Source organism: Anas acuta, chromosome 1, assembly GCF_963932015.1.
Source record: "Anas acuta chromosome 1, bAnaAcu1.1, whole genome shotgun sequence".
In the NCBI taxonomy this organism is placed as follows: Eukaryota; Metazoa; Chordata; class Aves; order Anseriformes; family Anatidae; genus Anas; species Anas acuta.
In genome coordinates, this window is record NC_088979.1 from 146,110,185 (window position 1) to 146,135,576 (window position 25,392).

At 41.9% G+C, this 25,392-nt stretch overlaps 1 protein-coding gene across 7 annotated transcripts in view; it reads left to right on the forward strand.

Annotated features, from left to right (window-relative positions):
• The window catches only part of TBXAS1 (thromboxane A synthase 1), a 242,936-nt gene that overhangs the window by 103,794 nt on the left and 113,750 nt on the right, over positions 1 to 25,392 (forward strand). For 6 of the 7 annotated variants that reach the window (XM_068663699.1, XM_068663731.1, XM_068663698.1 and 3 more), the window contains one exon: positions 7,789 to 7,885. In XM_068663699.1, coding sequence (XP_068519800.1) covers positions 7,789 to 7,885 — 97 coding nt within the window. Of the gene's footprint in view, positions 1 to 3,726; positions 3,966 to 7,788; positions 7,886 to 25,392 lie in introns of those variants that run through there. The other variant, XM_068663752.1, reaches the window with a different exon arrangement.

The following is a 25,392-nucleotide window of genomic DNA, read 5'->3' on the forward strand; positions in this document are numbered from 1 at the left end:
ATCAGCAATGCCCTGCACACACTGCATGTTCTCTAAGCCATATTTTTCTGAGTAGCATCCCAGTTGTATCCCTCATCTTCAAGTACACTGCACTATCTCCATTTATCTTGTGTGAAATGACTGCAGCCCAGCCACCCCTACGCTTCCTGTTGTTTCCTAGAAATTGCTCACCTGTCTGTCAAGGGAAGCTGCTTCCAGCTTCTGACTAGAGATCAGGATATGTGCATCTCCCTCCCTTTTCTTCTTCTTTTTCTTTTTTTCTTAAATAAAAGACAGAGAAAGGGCTACTCTTTTTAACCTTTGTAATATTGTCTGCTTATCATCCTCAGCCATCTCGTAGCCTTTGCTTTTTTTTTTTTTTCACTGATAAAAATAAGCAACGCCGTCGAACATAAATAATAGACTCACACAAATCCATATAAATGAACACTGTGTAAATGGTGGTGAGTAAAGTTTGGAGAGACAGAAAGTTTATCTCCCAGATGTAGCCTTCCCTGGAAATAGTAATCCAGTGTTCTGGAAATAGTAACCTGGTGGTTTTTCTCACAGCGCATGGAAAAGGCATAGCTTGGTATTGAATTAGGTGCAGAGAGCCCAAGATGAGACTGCTCTCACGCTGTGTCTCGCAAGCCCACAGAAAGGCCAGGCACACAAATATGCTGAAACACACAGGAAACGTCTGCTGCAACATCACATGAGGTCAGTCAGGCATACTGTGCTTTAACGAGCGCAGACAAAACAAGCTTTGGTGAAAATGTCACAGTCTAAACATGGGTAACAAAACACAGACCGACACAGTCCAAGCTTGGTGGGAAAAACGGTGGGAAAAGATTTAGAAACCTTCTTCTGGCGAGCTTGCCAAGTTGAGAGCTACGAGCATTTTGAGCATCACCCAGTCACGACGGCACCCTACTTCCAGGCAGGAGTTGCTGGCTTCTTAATAATGTCTCAGCGCTTCTCATTTCCAGGAGCATCCTATAAAAGGGTCCCTTATTTACGGCTTTCTCTCGGCATTAATGAAGTGGCGCACCGATGCAGCTAATCAGCAGGAACGATGTGACGCAAAACGGTGGCGCTGCAGTGGTGGCAGTCGTTTTCACCCGGACGCTGGCATCAAAATAAACCCTCTGGCCCTGGGAAGGGGAAGCTCCCAGCTGTGGAGGAGCACAGCCTGCACCCCGCCAGGTCCTGCTCTTCTCCCACTGCCTGCCCAGCACATGTAAAACAATGTTTGCCCTATTCACATCCCTCCCTTTTGCTGCTTCTCTTCCCCACCCGTGAACACAGGCATGAGTTTTTGGGCTTGCTGTGACCGGACCTTGCACTTGGATCCGGACTAAAATTTCCTCAGGAAACCAAATGGACACCGATTGCCCAATATGCTTGTATAATTCAGAGGGTTGTTTTTTCTTCCCCGTGGCACTTTGTGAGCTTAATTTAATCCCTTGTCATTCCTTATATGTGGGTAAATGTCATCTACTTCATTTCATGAATGAATTAACACAGCCATGTGGAGTCTGCATCTCCCACGCTGCTCACTTGGAAGGGGGCTGGTAAATGAGGGTGAGGCACTCAGGTTGCTAAACCCTAGCTCAAGTTAGAGATACCCAGAAACAGATCTCGCTTGCAACGTGGTGTAAAGTACTTGAAAGGCTCTACACACTCTGTAGCTTGCAGTGGCCCCAGCCTGCATCCCTTTTCCTTAGCACTACCCCTGCTCCTGTGCCACAGGTCTTTTATGGCACCTGACAAGGGAGGAGCTCCTTTAAATGTAGCTCTGCTTTTTGTGGTGGAGAGAATATAAATAATCCCAGCATTTTCCTCCTTTCCCGATACTTTCCTTAAGCATGTAGGAAAGCAGAGGTCTTGTGGCAAGGTGCAAGCCTGAGATAGCGCCGAGGTTCTTGGTATGTAGAAGATAGCATTTTTAATCCAGGGTTTGTGGACAAAGAGGTGGGCGCAGAGCAATACAGGGCAGCGCAGACAGCGCGTGCGAGTGCCTGGCCATCTCATTACGGGATATTTTTAATGCGGCCAGGAATTAAATTAATAGTTTTGTGTGCTTATTTTGTAGCTTTCATGCCATGAAAAGAAGCACAGTTCATTGAAAAAAAGGAAATGAGGAACTATTTATTCTTAAATAGAAATCACTGTGGCCATGTCTTCTTTTTCATGAATTTATACAATGGGTTGGATCAGTCTTAGGCTAAGGCATGTGTGCACTGGCAGAGCTGTGGTTGGAAACTTTTCTATGTGTCTGAGACTGCTCAGTGCTCCCAGTGCTTCATTTTCATGTGCAACAGGATCACCTGTGTCTAGGGTGTCTTTTTTTATTATTATTATTTCTTCCCCCTCTGAAGAAGCCATGTACCTTTCTCAGTTCTCTGTCTGCAGCACACTGAGTGCCCACGAAGGGCGCTCCCTGGGTTTGTGTCACAGCCTGGGACGCAGGAGAAGTGGCCCAGGAGCACTCCAGACGTTCCAGCAAGATGCCTGAATAAGCCTGAAGAAAGCCAGCCCCAGATTTTCGGATGTAAATGACAGCTGAGGAGCCCTGGTCCCGCAGGGAGTCAACAGGAAAAAGAGCTGATGGCTGGCAATTCCCAGCTCCTCCATCCCTGCCTGTGCCTCGGTCCCACAGCTGGAAAGTACAGGACTTTATTTGTTTTCTTCACTGTTTGTTGCTTGTGGTTATTTAAATCTGGGGCTCTCCAGGCCTCCTATTTATGTATAACTCTGACCAAATTAGGGCCCAGGGACCTTTGAGGCCTCTCACTGCTAATATAACACAAATAATAATTGGACTCATGGGTACCTGGCAATTTTTTGTCCCCTCTTTTTTTTTTTTTTTTTCCTTTTGGACTGAAGTAGCCATTTCTGCGAAGGCTGTGTTTGGGCTTTGCAGCTGTTAGTTATGTATCGTTTAGTCCTGCCGAGTCTGGGCTGCCAGCAGGAGCCAGGAGGGGACGGTGCTTGTGACAAATCAATTTACTGACCTCTGAAATAATTAACCAAGTAACACCAGCCTTGAGTCCTATTTTACACAAGCAGCATGCTGTTCATTTTTTGCATTTTTCAGCCTGCGGTGAATGAGTGTTTCTAAATATGAGTGTTTCTAAATAATAGAGGCAGAGTGATCGAGGATTTTTTTTTTTGGAAATGTTTCCTAAGAAAATTAGCCTTTTCCACTGTATTTCTAAGTATGCAAACATATATCTTTTTTTTTTCTTTCTTTCTTTTTGTTCTTTGCTCTTCCCTGAGGAAAATGGAGATAATAAAATTGGTGCCGTTGTTTTTTGTTTTTTTTTTTTTCATTTAGCTTTCCAGATGATCTTTGTGTACTTTACCAGGCTGCAGCATAGAAAACAAAACCTTGTTTATTGCCTAACAACATATATGTGATTTATGATGAATGTGCTGTGTTTGTAATCCACAGGACTGATAATAGATAGGGAGATCAAAGTCTTCTGTGAATTGACAGCAGCGCTATAAACAAGGTGAAAGGGTTGCAGGTGTTTCCCATGCGGGTGTTACCCAAAAACACGTGGCCCTTTGCCATGGCGTGCCCTGTGTGCTCTCTGGCTTTCCCCATGCAGTGAGGTGGTGCTTCTGTGGATTTGCAAGCAGCTGCTGGATCCGCTACATCACCTGGGAACAGCAAGCTCTGCACCCAGGAGTCCTAGCCTGGGTGCTGCAGGGGCTGGGCTGTCCAGCAGGGCCCTTGTCTTACAAGGGCCGTGGCTCTTCAAGAAGCGCTGGTGGGGCATGTGGGAAAAAAGCCGAAGTCATTGCCAGATCGCTGCTTATCCTGGAGGATAAAAGAAAAGACGTAGCTGCTAAAGGACTAGATAAGTGCAAGGACGAGTGCAGCGTCCTGCATGAAACCTGAACCAAGTAGAAGTCTGTGTCCCTTTCATCAGCTGCTATTTGAACGGAGACTGCTCCTACAAACCAAACTGCTGCAGGTGACGGGTATTTGTAGCCTCTGAAGTTACTAAAACACTCTGGATGCAGATTAACTTCCTTTGCTCAATACACCACAGCGTAACCACCCCCTTGACCTTTGGTAAACACGCTGGAGGGCAGCCTGGCTTCTCCATAACTTCTGGGAGTAAATCTGTGCCCTCTGTTGAACATTTCTGAAAACCATTTTGTTCAGCCCTCCCTGGGTTGGTGCTCCGCGGGCTCCATGCCTCTTGCACCAGCAGCCTCTGGGGTGACGGTGCTTCGTCCCCTGGCACAGGCCCATGTTGTCCTCAGGCTCGCAATGGAGCATGTGTGCCCTGTCTCATCTTGCAATGGATCTAAAACTACTGGTCTAAAAATGGGGATGTTTTCCCCTAGTTTGGAGGACTGCATTTTAAACTGGAATTTAAGAGAAATCGCCCCTGCAGCGTGGCTTAAAAAAGTGAGACCTCATCTACGCTTGAAATCACACTTGTGTGCGTCACAAATTTTTGTTTTCACGGGTGTCTTTACAACCGATTCCCGTGTGGACAGAGTTGTGTTGCTCTGAGGACACCGTGCTATATTCACACATTTGTGTTTCTGTGCAGGAACGAGGCAATAGCCTAAGCACCTCTATTGCACGCTCAGTGCCCTGCATGGAAACACGACGGAGGGTTGGGTTGAGCAGCGTAGTGGTACTGTGGCGCTGCAGTTAAAGGCAGGACTTCGGCATGTGGACAAGCCCTGTGAAAAGATTAACCTAGAGAAAGTTAATAAAAAGTGGTGTCCTAAATTATTCATGAATCCATTTGTAATGCACTTGCTGGGAGGCTTTTGTTTTTCTCAAACTCTTATTTATTAAAATCTGACAAGAATATCGGGTTTTGTTCAATAATAAATCTAAGTCTGCGCGAGGTTGGTGATATCCTCATGTAGTAATACAGAATAAAAATGAAGTAACATGGCAGGGGTGAATATGTTATTTACTTTGGAAGAATGGATTATTGTTCGGGAGGATTTTATCTTTTATTTGCCATTTCAAATCAAGTAAAAAAAAAAATCTATAGCTGGGAGATACCATTTTGGTTTGAGACTGAGGCCTTGATCCTGCAAAGGATTTTAAGTGTATTAAAACTCCGTTAAGCGTATTTCTGGTGGTTTTGCAAGTTCTAGACCTGTGTTTGGTAAATGAAATAGCTCATACAATCTTGTTTCACACTTAGCTCTTGTCCTTTTTCCTTAACCTCAGGGGAAGAGCATGGAAGTCTTGCTCCTAGTTTTGACTTCCAAAGTATGTCCAAACGTGCTTCTTTCTGTGTCCCATTAGAAAGATTATACTCAGAAAGTAGGAGAATGGAAAAAAGGCCAGGAAGAGGTCTTTGACTGTGTGGGATACAATAGAAGATTGTCATCTGAGTGTGTTTTACAGCAGTTGTTTCTTAAAAGCAGGCAGAACTTTGTTTAAAAAGCAATATATTTTTTTTTCAGTATTTTCAATTTATTAATTTTAAGGGTTTTTTTTTTCTTCTTCTTCTTTCTTTTTCCCTGCCCTTATTTATATCTGGATAATGAAGGGGAAAGTGGATGCCTATAGACAGAAAGTTAGAGTAAATAAAAAAGAAAGAGTTTAGCTGTGGAAGCAGAACTGGGAGTTCGGATGACTGGTCTGAGCTGGAGGATGATGAATAGATTTGTTTGCATAAGCTTGGCTTGTGAGTCACTTTCTTGTAAAAACAGCTTGAGCAGGAGATGCTCCTGTCCCAAATCTTAGTCCTGAATACCTTCGAGCACAAAGCGTACTGTGACATAAGGGCTCTGACTGTGAGTACTGTCCCCTTGTTCCAGAAGACTGGAGCAGGCTTTCTGCTACTTCCCAGGACTGAAGTAAGAAGAGGTGTCATGCACAGGTGTCTCTTGGTGCTCAGGATTAAAATATCTGGGTAGACACAATTGGCTTCTGGTGCTAGGGATTTGGCCCCTATGGAAAGTTGTGTGTTGGGGTACCAGTCACTAACCATTAAATGAGACACTGCTAAGCCTGGGGAGGGGAAAAGAAACATGAAGTGTGAAAAGAGATCAGTACAAGAGACCCTTATTCATGGCTGATCATCTTGAGTAGTCTCGGAGGGGTGCAAATTTTCACCCTGGGAGCCTGCTTTGCCTTTCTAACATCAGAGAAGTTGTAAAAAGTACATGAGGAAGGGACATGTGGGGTTTTATCATCTTTTGCCAAGGGTTGATCCAAACTCTATTGAAAATGAGACCTCAGCTCTTCCTTAGGCAACTCTCAGGACTCTGAAGAAAACTTTTACCATTAAAAGACAGATACTTTGCTATGATTTAGCAAACTGGGAGAGGTGAGAAAGGTTTATTTTTAATAGAATATGTTGAACCCATGTCTAAGGTACAAGTGGAGCCTGTGGGTTGGATTTGGGAAATAACTGTTCTCTCTGGAAACCCACCAAACATGAAAAGAAGATCTCTTCCTTCCTGAAGATTTTTTTTTTTTTCTTACTCTTCTCTGCTATTTGTTTCTTATGAGTTTTGGTGGTATAGAGGTCAAGGTGGACTGTGAAACCCTGCTTTGGAATCAAGATATTTGTCTGACTTGTTTGCCCCTGGTGGAATCGGTGCTGCTGCAGCTTCATTGCCATGGGAACCTCCCGTTACTAAATTTAATTCAGCCCAGGGTTTGCTTGTCTGTTCTGTTGCTGCAATGTAGACAGGTGATAAGCAACACATTGATACTAAGCTGTATCGTACCAAAATGATCAGGCGTTGATATTACCGCAGTCTTGCAGCATCTGTGGTGCTGCTCTTGTGCTGTGCTGTGAGCTGCCCAGCCTTCCTGTGCCTGCCTCCAGCCTCCTCTTCCTCTCTCCTGGCAGAGCAGAGGCAGCACCACCTGCACAATCTTTCTGGCCCAGCAGTCGGCAAAGGTAGGGACTGCAGGAAACCTTTGCTTGCTGGCCGTGCTCCTTCCTCCCCCCTGCACAGCAGCCAAGCAGTCCTGGAGTGGCCATGGGCCTTGGGGGGAATCCTGTTGGAGAAGGGAGCTCTGTGCCCCTCAGAGGTGTGGGGTGTGGGGTGGGTCCCAGTACTTCTGTAGCACCCACTGTGGTGTCAAGCCCCCCAAGGGATGGATCCTGGCACCACAAGATCTGATCAAACTGGGAGCAGGGAGATAGAAGGTGTGTGAGCAGAGAGTGAGTCACCCCTGTCACCCAGTCTTGCCCTAAAGTTTTATTACTTTCTTTATACTTGGTGAGCCTTGCAGCTTTTTTTATTCTTTTTTCTTTTCTCCCTTTGGTATCTGTTAGGTGGGTGTGTTCATGGTGATGATGAGCCTGTGGTCTGAGATGCACTCAGCTCCAGTGCTTCCAATAGAAGTGGTGGAAGCGTGCCTTTACTGCAGCCACGCTGGGGGGACATTTTGTATGACTGGCTGAAGGCTAATTGATGTTGCAGGTCTTTCATGACTGTTGGAGTTGTTGGTTACTCATGCTTTGCTCTGTGTAGTTAGGTTTAGTGATACTGCATCACTTTGTCCAGAATTCACAAGTGAGTGCAGAGTGTGTAAACCATTAGGTTAAAATGCTGGCTAAGTATTGATTAATCAGTAAAAGGTTTTAAGCTGTTTCCTTTAAATTCCAGGACCATGCATCTTAATTTAATGGTTGAGAGGGACGAGGAAAGATACTGATCTACACAAGGGAATATATTTTCTGTAGTATTTGCTCATGGCAAGTATTTTCAAGCCAAGAGAGAGATTTTAGAGAAGGTGATGATTCTCTCATTGATGTTATCTGCTAAAATGGCTCTCTACTTCCTTTCTTTCAGATACTACATTGGTCGCCAAATGTTTGTGGTGGTCTCCACACCAGAGATGATCAAGCAAATCTTAGTGACAGACTTCAGTAACTTCACCAACAGAACTGTAAGTAGATAGAAAGGTCCTCTTTGTTGCCAGAGGTGGTAGTACTGCTCATTTGAGCTCAGACAAAAAGTCACTGCAAGACAGCTGGAAATAGAGGTGGGGAGGAGTACAACATGGTTCCTAAAACTTAAAGGTATATAAACTCAGTGTATGCATTGCAGTCAAAGGCTCCTGTTACCAGCACACTGAGAATGAAAGAGACCATCTTAAGAAGAAATGCAATGCCCTTGTGACTGAGGCACCGAATGGATGCTGAAGAGAGAGGGTTTCAGTATCCAATTCTGCCACTTACTTCCTGGGAAAATCCTTGGTTTTCTTCCTTGGTTTTCAATCTGTAATATGGGAACAATGCTATTTGCTTTCTCCCACCCACGGTCTGTTTTGTCTTTTTAGACTTTCTAGGGCAGGAGCAGGCTGCTAGGGATATGGGCATACCTCTCTCAGTTAACATATATTGCTTTGCACTCTGAAAACAAGAAATAGAAAAGGATGAAGTTGGGGTTAGCAAGGGCTTTTACATATACCGTTGGTTACTTATTTTACTTTTATACACATATATATTGAAAAGCACTTTTCTACACATTGGTTAGAACAGATAATGGAGGGCAAGAGAGGAGGTGTGTGGTCAGAGGTATAGTAAAGATTTCCAGCATTTTACAAGGAAATACTATCACACTGACCACATGCTGCCTCAGTGCCATCCATTCCTTTCTTCCTCCTGGCCCCTTTGTATGCTCAAACCTTCTCACGTAAGCCTGTATGTATTCAGGAGGGCTGTTCGTGCCCTCAGGGAAAATTTCATCTCTGATCAGCTGTCTGTCTCCTCTGCCCCTCTGATCCTCTCTGCAACCAGTCAGTCTGTTTGCAGATTGCTTGTCTCCTTTGCTTGCTTCTTCTGGTACATAAGGTTCATCTTGTGACTACCTGTATCTTATTTAATAACCACTTGTACCAGTCAACCTTTGTTCTGCCTGTAACTCACATCTGAATGGAAGAATCCCAGTGTGCAAGCTTCTTAGGCTGAAGTAGTTGCATGTGGAAAAGGCCTATTCCCAATTTTCTCTGTTTTTGAAGGAATTTCCTGCCCCTTTCCTTCCTCCATCCACAAACAGGAACACTGTTTCTTCCTGTCTACAACTTTCCCATGCTTTTCTTCTGTATATTTGGTGTGAGTAGGTTGTGTGCAGTATTCATAGTAGTAACTGCTGCACGAATATCACCTCCTGAAATTAGAGAGCATTTCTTTGAGAGGGTATGTTCACATACTCATTCTGCTCTTAATTTCAGTCAGCTTCATCATTTGAATATATCTGTCTGTGCATTGTCATCCTTCCTATATTGGCCAAATTTTACTTTTTCTTCAGGCTTTGATGGTGAGACATTTATCTTTCTTTTGTTCATACAACCATCTGTCATGCTTTGTAATATTTGTGTTCTTCTCAAATTAAGGTAATTCAGGTCTCTATAACCAGTCTCTTTTTTATTTTTTTTTCACTTCATCAGAGATCAGTTAGGTATAGTTGTCTGTGTCATATCTTACCCTTATCACTTTACTGTCCACTGAACAATCTGTGGGTTTTCTGCACAGTACCTTCCTTTTTGCATGAGGAACTGAGGTGCAGACTGAGTGACATCCCTGCCACCAACCAGAAAGCCTGTGGCATAGGGGAAAATTTAACTCCTACCTCTCTCTGGAATAAAAGGAGCAGTTTCCCCACAATGCACTGTTGTTATATCTAGTTTGCTCAATGTCCATAGGTCTAATTCAAGTGAACTTCATCTTGTATGCTTTTATCCGCTCATACCATGGTCTTCTCACCCAGCTGCACACTTCAGATGTTGGTATCTACCACTTCCCACTTCTTCCCTCTCTTCCACCCATTGTTCTTCATTAGCAGAGGATAAACAGCCTTCCATTTCTGAGTCCTTCCACATCTGACTTGGGAATCTGTTCCCCCTCTTGAATTTTTACACTAAAAGCTTCCTCTCCTCTTTAATTCACCATCAACTCTATCAGTGAAGTGTTCTGTTATGCTTTATACTAAGGATCCTATATGATAATAAATAATGCTGTATAGTATGTAAAGAAGGGCAGTGGGATTTGTTCAGATGTAATTTTGGTTGTATGTGAATAATGGTTGAAAAGTGAGAGTGGGAAAAGCACTTTCCAAGTAATAGATTCTTTTTTCTCATATCAACTGAATAAATGTTATTTTAAAGCTTTTAATAGGGTTGCTTCTGTTTATACTTTTAAAAACTACTCAAAGCAAGCTCCTCTGCTTTAAGTGAGAGTGTCTGTTTGCCAGGGAAGAATTCAAAACACAGAATAGATCCCTCTGCCTTATTTTACCCATTCCTTCCCCAGATACTGTGCTGATGAGTGATTATAGAACTGGCTTTGGAGTTAATGTTGTTCGCAGAGCTAGGCTAATATATTTTGGTCCAGACATGGCATTCACTTATGTTGTGGTTTAACCCAGCCGGCAGCTAAACACTACACAGCCATTTGCTCACTCCCTCTGCCCAGTGGGATGGGCGAGAAAATAGAAAAGAAAAGTGCAAAAACTCATGGGTAGAGGTAAGAACACTTTAGTAAGAAAGGAGGAAAAAAAGGCAGAGAAAATAAATCAACACAACACAATAACAACAAAACAAGGGGCACACAGCGCAATTGCTCACCACCAGCTGACCAGTGATGCCCAGCCAGTCCCTGAGCACTGGCAGCCCCTCCAGACAAATCCCCTTAGTTTTATTTTTCTTCAGGATGCCACATGGCATGGGACATCCCTCTGGCCAGTCTGGGCCAGCTGTCTTGGCTCTGTCCCCTCCCAGGCTCCTCGCTTTCAGGGCAGCACAAGAAGCTGAAAAGTCCTTGGCTCTGTGAGAGCACTGCTCTGCATCTTAAACATCAGTGTGTTATCAGCATCATTCTCATCCTAAATCCAAAAGACAGCACCACACCACCTACTGGGAAGAAAATTAACTCTTTCCCAGCCAGAAGCAGGACAACTTATTATTTCAACCCAAAGCCTTTTCATTGGCTTGAAAGTGTCAGTTTTTCAGGGTGGGAAGCGTAGGAAAGGGGGTGATCCCAGTGGGTTTGAACAGGCCTTGGGAAAACCCACCATGATCTTTTCTTTCTATTGCCCTTCTTTTGCCCCTAAATGCATTTCCAAAATCTAGATTTGTGCCTTATCCACCAGAGGGAAATGTAAGTTATCTAACCCAGAATACCAGAGAGATTATTCACCACACTCTATAACAGTTGTATCAATCACATGAAGTTGCAGGATGCACAGGATGAATTCTAAAAGCTAAGTGTATTAGAAAGCAGAAAAAGTTGATATTCCATGTATATTTTGCTACTCTTTCAATTGATCTAAATATATATATATTATAATAAGAAATAATGGAAAATTGAATTTGTGAAGAGTTGCAAACAATGGATGTACTTGATAGACAAGAGCGGATAAGATGATGATTCGGTTTTTATTAAAGCTGCCCACAACGTAATGTCATACCTTTGAGTGCTTGGAAGAAGAATGACCTTTATCTATGATTCTACACTTGCTGGCTACTTGCTGGGAAGTAATCAGAAAATCTTTATGGAATCAGGGTGGTTTTAATCTGCTGAGAGGACTGGAGGAAGAGTTGGCTTATTTTAATACCTAGATAAGAGATCGTGTGTTTCAGTGAAGGAAAAAGGTAAAGGGCTGTGCTACCCACGGTCTGGATGCTGAATCTAAAGTGTAAGAAGACGTGTACAGCTCTCTTTTGTGAATGCCAGGTTATGGCATGTGTGGGTTCCTGACCCAGAATAACTCCCGTCGAGCTGGAAAGGCTGTCTTTGCATGGTTTTCTTCTGGAGGAAGAGAATCACAGAATCATCTAGGTTGGAAGAGACCTCCAAGATCACCTAGTCCAACCTCTGACCTAACACTAACCAGTCCTCCACTAAACCATATCCCTAAGCTCTACATCTAAATGTTTTTTAAAGACCTCCAGGGATGGTGACTCAACCACTTCAACTGCTACAGACTCCTTTAAGGTGCCTGTAGAGAGCAATAAGGTCGCCCCTGAGCCTCCTTTTCTCCAGGCTGAACAAGCCCAGCTCCCTCAGCTGCTCCTCGTAAGACTTGTTCTCCAGAACAGACAAGAGGGTTTGCCATTCCTATTGAAATAATGACAATCTCATGTTTCTCTATTTTCTGCTAAAAGAGAGCTGGCATGGTGTTGTATTTGGCCTGAAGGGACCTGGTTGTGGTAGTACTGATACGGGGAATCATTTTCAGTAACTTGATTTTCTGTTGCTGGATTGATGGAGTGCCATAAGGATTCCTTGTGTCGAGGGGGGCTCCATGCTCCCGGGTGCTGGACAAAATTCAGTGGGCCAAAGCATGGCAATAGCACCAGGTAGTGGGTGAATTGGCCCTCTCTGTGCTGGGTGTGGGTGGCTGTGCTGGAATGATAGCTGCAGAAAAGGCAGCATCTTTGTGTCCTCTCTCCACGTCCAGAGAGAGCTAGATCACTTGCACGCTTCTCCCGCATTGAAGCAGACTGCTCACTCATTATATGGACAAAGTAGATTTTGCATGTGAACAGAAGCCAAACGATTGCTCATTTTATGCGAATATGTTTCCCTTTGATACTACACATTTCGCATCCTTGCTACAAATCTCTTTTGAATATTGCTTTTAAAAGCCTTTTAGATTCCTTTGCCCTCTTCTGTTCCTTCTGAGCTACTGATCAGTAATTCTTGTGACAGAAGTGTATGGTGACTGCAGATCAAATCTGCAGTAAGGTTCACTTCATTTTAGAGCCAGCAACCAGGTCTTGCACACAGGATGTTATTCCCCTGTATGCATGGGGTATATTTTAGTGTTAACCATATAATCACAGAAAGGCAGTAATGACATCCTATTTTCCCTCTTAATTTTGACTTGATTAAGGTGAGCATTGTATCCATTTAAAAACAGAAATGTCTACTGTAATGTACCTTCATACTTAAGGCATATGAAGCCCTTTCCCTATGTTTTTAATTATAGTTGAAGAAGAAAAGATGAAAATTAGCTTATAGACCTTCTGCCAAAAAATATGGAATTGATTTTAATTTAGGTTAACCATGGAAACCTCAGCCAGAATCCTAGGCAGGGCTGTGCTGCAGTAAATGATACCTTCTTCTCACAGCCGTGGTAAGTCGTTTCTTGAATAGAAGTTTTCTTTTAAAAGCACTAGGAATGTTCTTTACCCTTTTTAGCTGCATTACTGTGTTGCGTGTGAGACAAGTTTATGATGCTTGTTGCATTCTGCCAGGCAGGATAATGATACATAATCTGTTTTCAGATTGTTTTTAATTTCTGCAATGAAAAATTCTTTCTGAATTAGTATTTTAGAATCATTGAAGCATACATTTAAAAACATAAGAGCTGAATGTTAGGATGGAGCAATCTGAAGAGGAGATTACCTGGTATCTAATATAAATGAGAATTTTCCTCAAAGCTGCAGACCAAAAATGTGGATCAGTGATCTCTAAGGCGAAGGTAAGCACTGGCCAGTTGAGGTTTGTTGGGCTGCTGGAGTCAGTGTTCTGCCAGAATTCATGTGGCTATCACAAGTGGAAACTAGTAGTTGATCCAGACCAAATCCTTAAATGTGTGCCAACCCACTGGAGGAGGGCGATGTTTTTAAATACACAAATCTGCACCAATTCCAGTAGCTGTAAGAGAACAGCACCGTTTTTTCATTAGAAGTTTTGCTGTTACAGTGGAAAAAGTAACAATGGGATAATAACAAATAATAATGAAGTAGGAAAAATAACAAAAAGCTAGCAAGAAAGTTGAGATAACATGGCAGTACAAATTCTTTGTATCCCTCTTGAAGGAGAAGAGGGTTGCCCAAGCTCCTTTTCACTTCTGTCTGTCCTTCCCCTTTTCCACTCCTCATTCATCCGTGCAGGACACAGTTGTTCTCTTCACAGATAGAAATTGCCAGTTACACTTAAGCTGTTGGCTTCATCCTTATTTTGTTAAATCTGTAAAGCTCCAGGCCTACCTGTGGCATTAAACAAACAAACCAGTTGCCAGATAGGATGGTGCAGGATGGCTGATATAGCCGCACATCAGCTGATCTTTCTGCTCTCTAGCTTGGGGACAGAGTACCAGCAAGAAAAGTGTCTGTGTACATTGCTCTGTCAAAAGGTCTATCCAAATTTGATACAAGATGCCCTCCAGAGGTCCCTTCCAATCTCAGCCATCTGTGATTCTGTGAATTTTGGGCCAGGGCCTCAGCCAGTGTGAATCAGCAGACTGCCATTAACTTCAGCCGACCCCGCACTGGCTGATAGGAATTATTCATCTCCAGAGCAGGGCTTGGATGCATGACTGGCTTGAAACAGCTCAGTGTGGTGCCTCAGGAACTGACTCTGTGTGTGTGTGTGTTCTTGGCCTTTTTCAAGTGCAGGGTCATTGGCGTGTCTTGAGCAAGATCTTACCGGAGTCATTCTGCCTTGGTTCTCAGAGCGCACGCACTGCGGTGCGCAGCAGCCCGGCCGATGTGCTGGCATTGCGTAAACCGTGGCCATGCAGTCATGTATCCAAACGCAAGGTCTGATCCAGCTTATGGGCTGGGCTTGCTTCTTCAGTTCCTCTCTGACAAATACGGGTTTTGTTTTGAAAAATAAACCCACTCATATATTCATCTGGAGACAAGTCATACAAAAATAGTTAGCGAAAAGTTGCGTATTGTTGTCAGAAATGTGTATGTGTGCCGTCTTGACCCTGTAGCCGTGGTTGTTTGGTTTAGAAATGTTTCTTTTCTTGAAATTAAACGTCTTAAGGTTATTTCCTGTTGTGTCAGTGTCACCATCATCATCTCATGTGAATTTCTTAGTTTATTTCCAAATTGTTGTTGCAAAGTGCAATAAACTCAATCTGTAAACAGCCGATGAGCATACTTTGCCAGGGGCTCACCTTCACATGGGCGCCTGGTTTGGAGCAGCACAGACACACACACACACTGTGATGGTGGGAAAGTCAATATTTGGGAAATGATGCAGACAATTTAAACAAGAGAAAAAAAAAATGTTGAAATATGTCATGAGAGCTTCAGTTTACCACACTTTGAATGAGTGTTCAGTGGGATGATATTGTACACAAGTGATGTTCCGGTGTGTGCTAATAATGGGATTGTAATTTTTAGTTAGAGGCAAGCTGCTCTTTGAGGGAGTGGAGAGAAGGAGTAAAAGGGCTTTAGGTTTACTTATCATCCCAATCTTTTTCAATATATTTCTTTATTTTTCTATTCCTTTATCTTGTTTCATCCTGTTTTTTGTTGGGTTTGCATAGGACATGCAAAGTGACCGGCATAAGGCTTCTGTCTCAGAATTGTTGTTACTCCGGCCTGTGCACACATATTTGTACATATTTCTGGATGTGTATTGATGCACACATATTTGATTTGGGGTTTCTTTGCACTTTGAGGAAATGCTGAAACTCCAGTCCTCGCTACAGCCTTGCAGACCTCAGTTGTGCCAAACCATGTTACAGGAACGTCACAAAATGTGCCTCCTCAGTGCCACGGTGAGAGTTCGGTTCATGATGCTGCAAAGCCATCCCACCCGATGGCAGGCCATGCCTTGAACGCGCAGCTCTTTGTGGCAGAGCTGCAATTTTCTCTTCTCCCTCCCTCCCTTTGTAGGACAAATTGAAGCAAGTGTCGATCCTGCCACATGTACAATAAGGCTCAGTCTCATTGAGCTGAGAATATTCAGTGCTTCCAAAAATCGCTCTGTGCCTTACGAGGATAAGTGAAAAGGTGTCCAAGCAGTGAATTTATTAAGATATACTTTTTTGCCTAGCGGTTTTCTACAGCTGCTAGATCATCGTTGGTTTGAAATCTTGGCTGGTACAGCATGATTATAGAAAGGGAATTATGCTAGGAGGGAATGTGTTTGGCTGTATAGCACTTAACTGTTTAATATTAATTTGTTCGACTGCATATCTCTGGGTGCTGTTGTACAGCCATGTGAGCCCAGATGCCTGAGAGATTTTTTCAGTGTTGGTGTCTGCCAGGGAGCTGGGCAAGGGCTCTTACCCCTGTTCTGACCTGGTGGTTCTCAAGAGGGTTTGCTGGGGCTGGAGCTCCTGCGCTCAACAACTGCAATGAAATATCCACTTTCCTTCCCTAGCATGCCTCTGTGGCTATCTTCTAGGCTATCTTCTAGGTGTACCTTTCTAGGTTGCTCAATGTGTGTGTAACTGTTTTGCCTTCTCCTTTACTTTGTAAAATAGCATTTAATTCTGTATTTATTTTTCCTTTCCTCTTCTTGCTTTCAGAGCTTACTAGTTAATTTTTCTAAGTGATTAAATCCGGTTTTGTTTAAATGTTTTAAAGTAGGAGTGCATATGCTCGCAATAGACACTTTAAAAATTAAAATAATAAATATTGAGAGGGTCATTTCTTTCAGGCTGTGTATGTCTTTTTATGCATGCACAATAAATTACCCCTTATTCCCCATCTGTTGCAGCTAATAGCACAAAACTAATGTTGTCAAATGATCGCTGCTATTGACTGTAAAATTAATCAGACTTTGGCTTCAGTTATCCTTAAAGAAAAACTTAATGTATTAGTCGGCTGTGCTCTGGGAACCACCTGATGCTCGGAATCCCAGTGAGGTGAAGTCTGGTTTTGTGATTAAGGCTCTAGGTGGGGATTTAGGAGCTCTGAGCTCAGTTTTTGGCTTTGCTGTAGAATTCCTGTGTTCACAAGGACAAATCATTTAGGAAGTGCTTTGTCACCTTAACAAATGTAAAAGAGCGTGTTGGGAATTTCCAGCTGAACACTGCCATTAGTGAATGTTAGTGCTTTGGAACTGATGGCAACTATTGTTGGGTTTCGATTTTTTTGGTTAATTCCAATTGTTATACTCTTTTCTTTCTCTTCTTTTCTTTTTTTTTTTTAAAGGAAGATTTTTTTTAAAGTAGCTTCAGAAATAGAAGGAAGAGTTCTATTTGAAAGTTTGCTTTTTTTTTTTTTTTCAAGTAACTGTTTTGAAGTATTAAAAAAAGTAGCAAATATAGTATTAACAGGTTCAATTGACTCTGTATATTGAGGATTATCTTCTCTGCACTTAGTCATTTTTATTTTGTAAATCTGATTCAGAATAGGAAACCAAGTGAAATCTGTCCTGCAAGGTTGGAAAGCTCATACTTACCTTGAACACCTGGAGTTTGCCTGTGGTGACTGCTAGTCATAAAAAAAATGTTACCATTTACTTCCTTCTATGCATATACTTGTCTCATTTAATTCAGCGGGCCATGAGTGAATGTTTACCTAAGTATTTTTATTAATAGTCTGTCCAGAATGAGGATGTTCCCTTAAACTGGAGCCTATGTCCTTCTGCACCTCTCTTGGTGAGGCGGGCAAACAGTCTCTTCTCATATGTTTAAGTGTTTGGTAATGGCAGGTGCCTAAAGCTTTAGGGAAGATGCTGAAAACAATAGTTCAGGGTCTCACAGAACAGCTTACTAGAAAGCAATTTAAAAATGCTGACTGTAGTTAATGTAGAATCATTATACAGAATCATAGAATCATTTAGGTTTGAAAAGACCCATAAGATCATCAAGTCCAACCATCCACCTAACCCTATCAAGTGTACCACTAAACCATGTCCCTAGGCACCATGTCCTCATGTCTCTTAAATACCTCCAGGGAGGCTGATGTAAGTAGGATATTTCCCAATATAGACTTAAAATAATAGCTTAGTGACCAAGGTAGATCATGTGAATTGTTTGCTTAAGATTTATGAATGTTTGATTGAGGAAGTGGTCATATTTCCAGGTAAGATAGCAAAGAAAAATGGCTGATCCCTTCTGTGCAAAGGGCTAGTAGAGATGGTGGGAACAGATGGGTTGCACACAGATGGAATACTGGAATAAAAACTTTCTACTTTTGTGTATGGCAGCTCTTTTTCAGAATAAAGAAGGACATGGGTTGTCTGCTTTCGGATGCCATGGGCCATAAACCTCAGCAATATAAAAGCAATGCAATTGACTGTAAGGAGACTGAAAGGCTTAAAAACAAGTTTCATCTTCCCTTGCCCCCCATCAGGATATGATGAATCAGTAGGTTGAGACCACGGCTGCTGTTGAGATGGACAGTCATTTTATTTTTTTGCAGGGTTTGTTGTAATATGAGTTATTTTTCAGCATGGGTCTAAGTATTTTAATCTATCCCTGAGTCTTTCCCTGGTTTATTAATGGGCTGCAGTGCTCCCATCACCATGGTATCCTGATACCTCTTCCTTTATGAAGGCTGCAAAGCTGAACGTTGATGAAATTTACATTTTTAATTCTCCACTCTCCACGCCTATACATAGAAAATGATTTGGAAAACCATTGGGGGAAACAAACACAAGGACAATATGGCATGGAGAAATGACTGGGGTTGCTGTGTTGTTTTGTTTGTTTTTAATGCTCTTTCTTTCTGCTTTTATAGTGCAGCCATCGTTGGTTCAATACCTGCTCCTAGGTAGACACCAGAACACCAGATGGATTACGTACTTTAGAGCACTAATGATAGTGGCTGATAATGTGTGCAAATCTCCCTTTCACTGATTGTTCAAGGCAGTTAAGAAATACTGAATACAGCTGTACATAATTACGCTTCTTTTCAAACTAAACCAGCCTGTGAAATTTCTGTTCCTGGAAAATGGTCAAAATTAGTCAATAACAAAAAACAAAACAAAACAAACAACAAAAACCTGAACCCTTTGCATGTATTTAGTTAATAGTATATTGTGACATTCTGTTTCTTAGATGCAAGGCTTCCCTGCCAAGTCTATTGAGACTTAAAGAAAAAGAGAAAAAAAAAAAAAAAAAAAAAAGAAAGCCGCATAATGAAACTACAAAAAGGTGGTTTTGCTGCAGGTGTTGGAAGATGCTGATTTGACAACACTATGCCTATGCACTTGTTTATGTCAGGAAGCATTTGTGTAAGACTGAGTATGTGTGTCTTTAGCATGTGGCAGGTATGTGAAGGGAGAGCCCCTCTTTCCACCCACTCCCTTGTTCTTTCATGTGTTTCTTTGAGTTACAGCAAGTGCAACTTCTGAAATCATCTTTATTGGTTTATTTAAGCCCACCTTGTTTTTTCCTCTCACTCCGCAAATTTCCTATTTTTAATGACTGAAGAAGCCAAGATCAGTTTTATTAGGTTTTTCCTTCCCTTCCCCCCCAGTTTTTCTCCTGTTGAAACTTGCCAATCACTTTTAAAGCCTATGTTGGGCTTTTCTGCAGCACAGGAGATATCATTAAAGCTTTAAACCCACTAATGAGGGAAATGTGCACTGCTTGAAGGCTCCTGCAATATTAACTACATCCAATTATGTTAGGTAAACGTATGAGTATAGTCAAAACAGGATGAAAGCATATCTTTCTATTCAGGCCAAAAGCAGTCTTCAGAGCCAATCTTTCATCAAACTCACATTGGCTATTTATTTACTGGTTTTGTGGCACTTTGCTTTCATACTGCAAGTCCTAAGACAAACAGCAGTTATAGACAGGGAGGGACTATCTGTTCCCAGGGCTCTGTTCCTTATTTAAAGAACACATTTTATTGCTGGATAAAATATGTGAAATCTTAAGGCTGATAAATAGATTTTCCTGGTTAGATACAGCATTGCTTTGAGCAACCTCACCTAGTGGGAGGTGTCCCTGACCATGGCAGGGGGGTTGGAGTTAGATGATCTTTAAGGTCTCTTCCAACCCAAAACATGCTGTGATCCTATGATTCCTCATCTAACCTTGTCCTTGGCTGGCTGCTATGAGTAGGTGTATGTGTGCAGAGGAGATGCAGCTTGTGTTTGTATTGCTGGTCCTCACCTTTGTTTTCTGTTGTTGATTTATTATTATTATTATTATTATTATTATTATTATTATTATTATTATTATTATTATTATTATTATTATTATTATTATTATTATTATTATATTTTTAAGGGAAAGTCACCTTATCCTACTTCTTTGGGCATATGCTGTGCAGATTTTTTTGTTTCTTTAAACTTAGTCCAATAACATCGTTTTTACAGTCTGTCACTTCTGACTTCTGAAACTATTATTTGTCAGTAGCAGATCAGTTTCGTTGTTCGCAGTTTTCTCTCTTTACTCTATTCTTGACATAAAATAGAGTGTCATGTCCCTTAATTTCTGCCCAGAGAACTGATTTCCATGCACCTACCCAGAAGCCTCAAAGTTCAGCACTGAGCATCGGATCAGATGTGACCTGGAAAATTGTGATAGCTTGAATGGTTCCCATCTACTATGCCTGAAATCTTTGTAGCCTAGCTGAGCATCCTCTTCTCAAAGGTGGCCAGCAGCAGAAGCCACAGGTCCAGCATAATAACAAGGCAGACAATGACAGTCATCTTCCTTCTGGCTTTTCCACCCAGTCTCCAGCAACCAGCACGGTGGTGACTTCCAGTGCCAGAGAATGACCTGGGCATCATTTATCTGAATGGGTCTGCTGGCTATGAATCAGCTTACCACCACTGTTGTACCCTTTTTCTAATGGGATGTGAGCAGGTGGATTTTTTTTTTCAATGGATCTACTTTCTGTTTAGAATACAATAGGAGGACTTGTGTGTCTGTGGGTGAAGTTCATTCCTGTTCAGTGAGAGTTAATGTGATACAGGTGGGCATTATTATACTAATCCTTGGAAGCCTCTGCTTTTCATTTTAAGTAGTTTGAAATAAGTCATCTCAAAAATAATTTGAGAATAATTCGCTTTTTAGTCATCCCTTCAGATGGCTTAATCCATTCACCTGTCTTTACATTTATATTTAAACTTGAACATATGAAGGGCTTGATGCTTTTTTGTTTTTTCTTTGTTGTGTGTATATATATATATTAAGATCGTGGTAATATTCTTATCTAACACAATGATAACTCATTCTTTTAACATGTCTCAGCTGGACTTCATGTGAGCATTCCTCATCTGGTTCAGCACAGAAGCTAATCCATCTTAGTTTATGTGTCAATGCAGACTTATTGAGAGCCTTGAAGGCTGACTTGGTGCTGAAGCAGATGGTGAGAGCTCACATGGGCTCTCCACCAGCTCCGTTGTGACAGTGGTAATCCCTAGTAGATGGGGAGTGGTGAACCGCTGATAGGGTACTGACATCTTAAATTGATGCCACTGTTTTTTCAGTGGTTCCCTGACGATAGCCTGGAAAGTTCTCTTCTGATCTTTATGAAATTACCTCACAGTTAACTCCAGTAGCTTTGGTCTGGGCAAAAGATTTTTGCCATCCTTTGGGTTTTGTTTGTTTGTGATCACATGCAATTTTAAGTTCATTCTTCAAGAGTAAAACCTCCATGGGAAAGGGCATTTAGAGATGATGCACTCCTTACCACTGACAACATGTTGCAGCTATAAATCTTATGGATCATAAGTGAAAAATGAGTCGGCAGGGCTTATTTTAGTTTCTAGTGAGAATTCTTCCTTGTTTATATAGCAGCCACGTACCTTGGCACCTTTTGTTGTAAATAGTCGACAGCAAATAGTTGGCTGGTCTGAACCTTAGGAAGGGAACACGCTGCAGTGTGGGGTGCAGGTGTAGCTCAGGGCTGTATACACGGTGCTCCTGGTCACAACTGAGGAAAGTTGCAGAGCACTTGCCTGGACAGTTGCTGTTTGTGGGCTTTCAATTCACCACACTTAAGAGAAAAGAAGAGGAGGGATGTAAATTTCAAGTCTTCACACTGCATGGCTTGCTCCCTGATCTCCAGCGTAACAAGTGCTTGCTGCTTTGGGCACTGCTGGCCACTGATTCACATCTTTCTGAAAGCTCAGTGATGGCTAAGGGAGACTTCATTTAGGCATACGGACACGTATACAGCAACAGGCATACACATGGATCAGGAAACAGCTGTCCTGAAGCAAAAGAAAAGGATTGTTAGTCATTGTTAATTATTTACTCCTGTCCATCTCCTCTCACAGGTGCTAAGCAATAGTAAAATAACTGCATTTGTTACCAGAATGTGTGCCATTCTTCTTTTCCTTTCATGCCTGCTCTTGCAAAAATGATTTGGGGAACTAAGTTGTAAAAATAAGAACCATCTTGCACTGTTCTCCTCTGCCAGGTTAGTTGTAAGTTTGAGATGCATGAGATATTCTTTTTTCCCTTTTCAAGGCAATTGCAAAGGACAGTTTCACCATTTCCCTTTCCATTTTCCGTATGCGCATTTAGATGAAGCTAAAACTGCACTCTTGCACTTTTTATGCAGGTTTCCTAAAATAATTCTGAATAATTTAGCAATGGCTCAGAAGCATCCCAGTTTAACCAGTCGTTGACCTTCAGTCACCTTTTAATGTAATCAGGACTTACTCCAGTATTTCATCAGTTTCCAAAGAAGCTGTATTGTAGCAGAGGCAGAGGTGATATCTATAATTAACTTTGCCCACTCTGTTCCATTATAATGTTTACCTTTCAGGAGTTTATCAGACTTTAACTCCTTCAATTAATATTTTCCATTTAGAAGTTTCAGTCAAAATGGTCTTGGTATTTTGGAACAGAGACCTAGGGAAAAGATAGGGCTATTTATCCACTGTGGGGAAAAATAAACACAATGTCCTTTTCTTTGACTTTGGCTTTGATCCCTCTGGTGTAAGGGCTGGATATAAAAAAAAACACTTTGAAAATCTGACCAAACTGCTTAAGTTTATAAGCCCCTGAAGAATCTCAGTAAACATAGACTCAATAAAAACTATTAAAGACTGAGGAAACTCACTTGCAAGTATCGCTCTCTGGTGACAGGGCTCTACAGATCACTAACTTCTTCTACAAGTTGTCACGTGAGCTGGATGCCTAAAGGCTGAGAATCCTGACTTTGTGACTGATTCATTTCACATGAAAGATTTATATATATATATATATAAATATATATAAAAATAATGTTATATATTTATGACATTAAAACCTTTCGCAACATTTTTTTTCATCCTAGTATAAACTGACTTGACTGCAGTTTGGATATATGGCATACCATATTGCCAATGATAAGAATTAAAAAATATATGTATACCTAACATTTCCTTATCAAATCTCAGAAAACATTGAGGGCAATGTGGGAAAGTTGCATGTTGTGGCTTATTTAGAAGAGTCAAAAGCTCAAATAATAATAATAATAAAAGTTAATTAGAATATTTTGTTTCAGTTAAAGCTTTTAATGAAAAATCACAGCCGTTTCAGTTTGCAAAGTAAAGTTATCTTGTTCCAAAACCATATATAGCAAGATATTTTGTTGGAACTTTTCTCCATTTTTCTTCCAAAAACCCTGGAAAAGCAAATTGATTTTGCAGTATTTCCAGTTTCTCTCAACCATGCAGCTATAAGCATTTCTAACTAGCTCTGGTTTTATTTTGTTTAATGTTTGATGTCAATGTTTTTGGATCAAACACCTCCTCCCTCGCTGGTGTTTGACCGTGTCAAGGCAGATGTTCCTTGGATGCCCTGGCTGCTGGATGGCACAGCCTTGGTTTTTCCCTCCTCAGCGGTCCAGTGGGGCAGCTCTCATTTCCTCACTTCTTTCAGCTATTCCCTTGGTGCTCGTGGTGGCTTTTATATTATGTTGGCAGTGCACAGGCAGTTTTGGCTCTAAGATCTTAGGCCGGTCCCAGGGTTAAGATTTATTCTAAGGAAAAGTTTTACCAGGGTTTGAGACATGTTGCAGAGGGTTATTATTGTATTTTGTTTTCAGTTTCGAGATCCCTTTAATTTATCAGGCTGTTGGATACTGGGGGGGATTCAGCACTGACCTTAGATGTGGAGAAGCAGCTGTGCAGATGCCAGATCAGTCCGTGTGATGTGGGAGCACACGCTGCCCCAGCCAGCACTGGTGGCTGGAAACGGCAGCCCCTTCTCTTCCCCTTCTCCCGCCCCCCACTAAAGCCGTGCTTGGACGTGCAGGGGGCAATAAATGGCAGAAGCATTGGGGCGTGTGGTCAGGCATGGAGCACGCAGTATGCATAGCCTGGCAACCTCACTGACATGTGGGCTTCTGGAGAGTGAGGCCTCTTTTCTCCTTTCTGGAGGAAGAACTGTGTTGCTCTCAGCAGGCAGGGCTGTGGCAAGCTCTGCACAAGTCACCTGCCTTTATACATGTGCCCAGCTATTCTGAGGTTAATACTCAGTGAAAGGTTGCAGGTGTTTCCCTCTGAGGGCTGGCACTTGTTCCTTCTCTGGGCACTTGATAAAAGGGAATCTGAATTGCAGACACTTTTCTGTCCTGTTGTGCATTTGCTGAGCTTCCAGCCTGTCCAAGTCTGAAATGCTAGCGCTGGCTTTGGGGGCAAGTAAATGGCGGGCAGGGCAACATAGGGAAAGGAGAGTTCAGCATCCAGCTGACCTCTCTAGTTTCATGTCACGGAGGGAATACAGTAAAACTGAAACAATGAGATGCTGGAACAGCCCTCCATGCACAGGAGGTGTCTTGGTTTGCAGGAAAGGGATCAGTGACCTCCAGGATGGGGTTTCCCATTCTAGAGGAAAAGAAAACATCTGTTTTGTTTATTTGTTTTGTTTTATTGTTGCTTGTTTGCTTAATTCTATCTTGTCCTAGAACTCTTCAGATTATAAGGGACGGTGACGTGCTTTATGCTTCATAATCCACACTGCTTGCTATCACAAGCTAATATGCTTAGGAACGTGAAAGTAGCTGATACTGTTAATTTATTTTGAACAAGGTACTTGCTGATACTCAGAGGAGCGTTTTAACTCCTCTCCTTGAAGAAATCAAACACGAGTGATATGAAGAGCAGTCTGGTTACAGGCTGGTTGTGAAGTGAGGCTGTTCTAGTGAAACTGAGAGCTCCAGGCAACTCATGATAAGTCTGTAGGTCCTGTGGTATTATCCGTACACAGTAGGACTTTATTTGTTGAAATTAGCTTGTGACAAACACTTAATTGTCAATGTCTTCAAATTAATGTGTCAAATAAAAAAAATGCTATTTCATACTAGCATGTTTTGACATGCTTTAATGAGTTTGGTTTCAATCAATTTAAAAAAAAAAATCCTAAGAAATAATAACAAATGTGAAATCTGGGAAGATAAAATCCTGAAAGTGTGCTGTGCAACTACTTACAAAGTTTTATAGCTCAGCTCTTCTTGAGGGACAAATAAACGAGGAGCTAAAGCAGCTACTACTATCAGGAAAATGCATTAGTGTTTTGACAGATAGATGTGGAGATCTTAATATACGAAGTTTGTTTTTTCCCCTGATGTGTAAATATTCACTTAATGTAATTAGAAACAATTGTGAAGTGGCAGGCAGGGAATTCAAATTCTTCAGCTAAGCGGATATTGCAAATGTGATTTGTTGACAGCTTGTCGTGCTGCCATTACAGCTGACCTGGAGTTTTCTTTCTGAACAACTTTTCAAAGGAAATCTAAGATAAAAAGAATCATATTTGGCCAGAGAGTGCTCTGTCTCTGACTAGCAGCAGATGCTC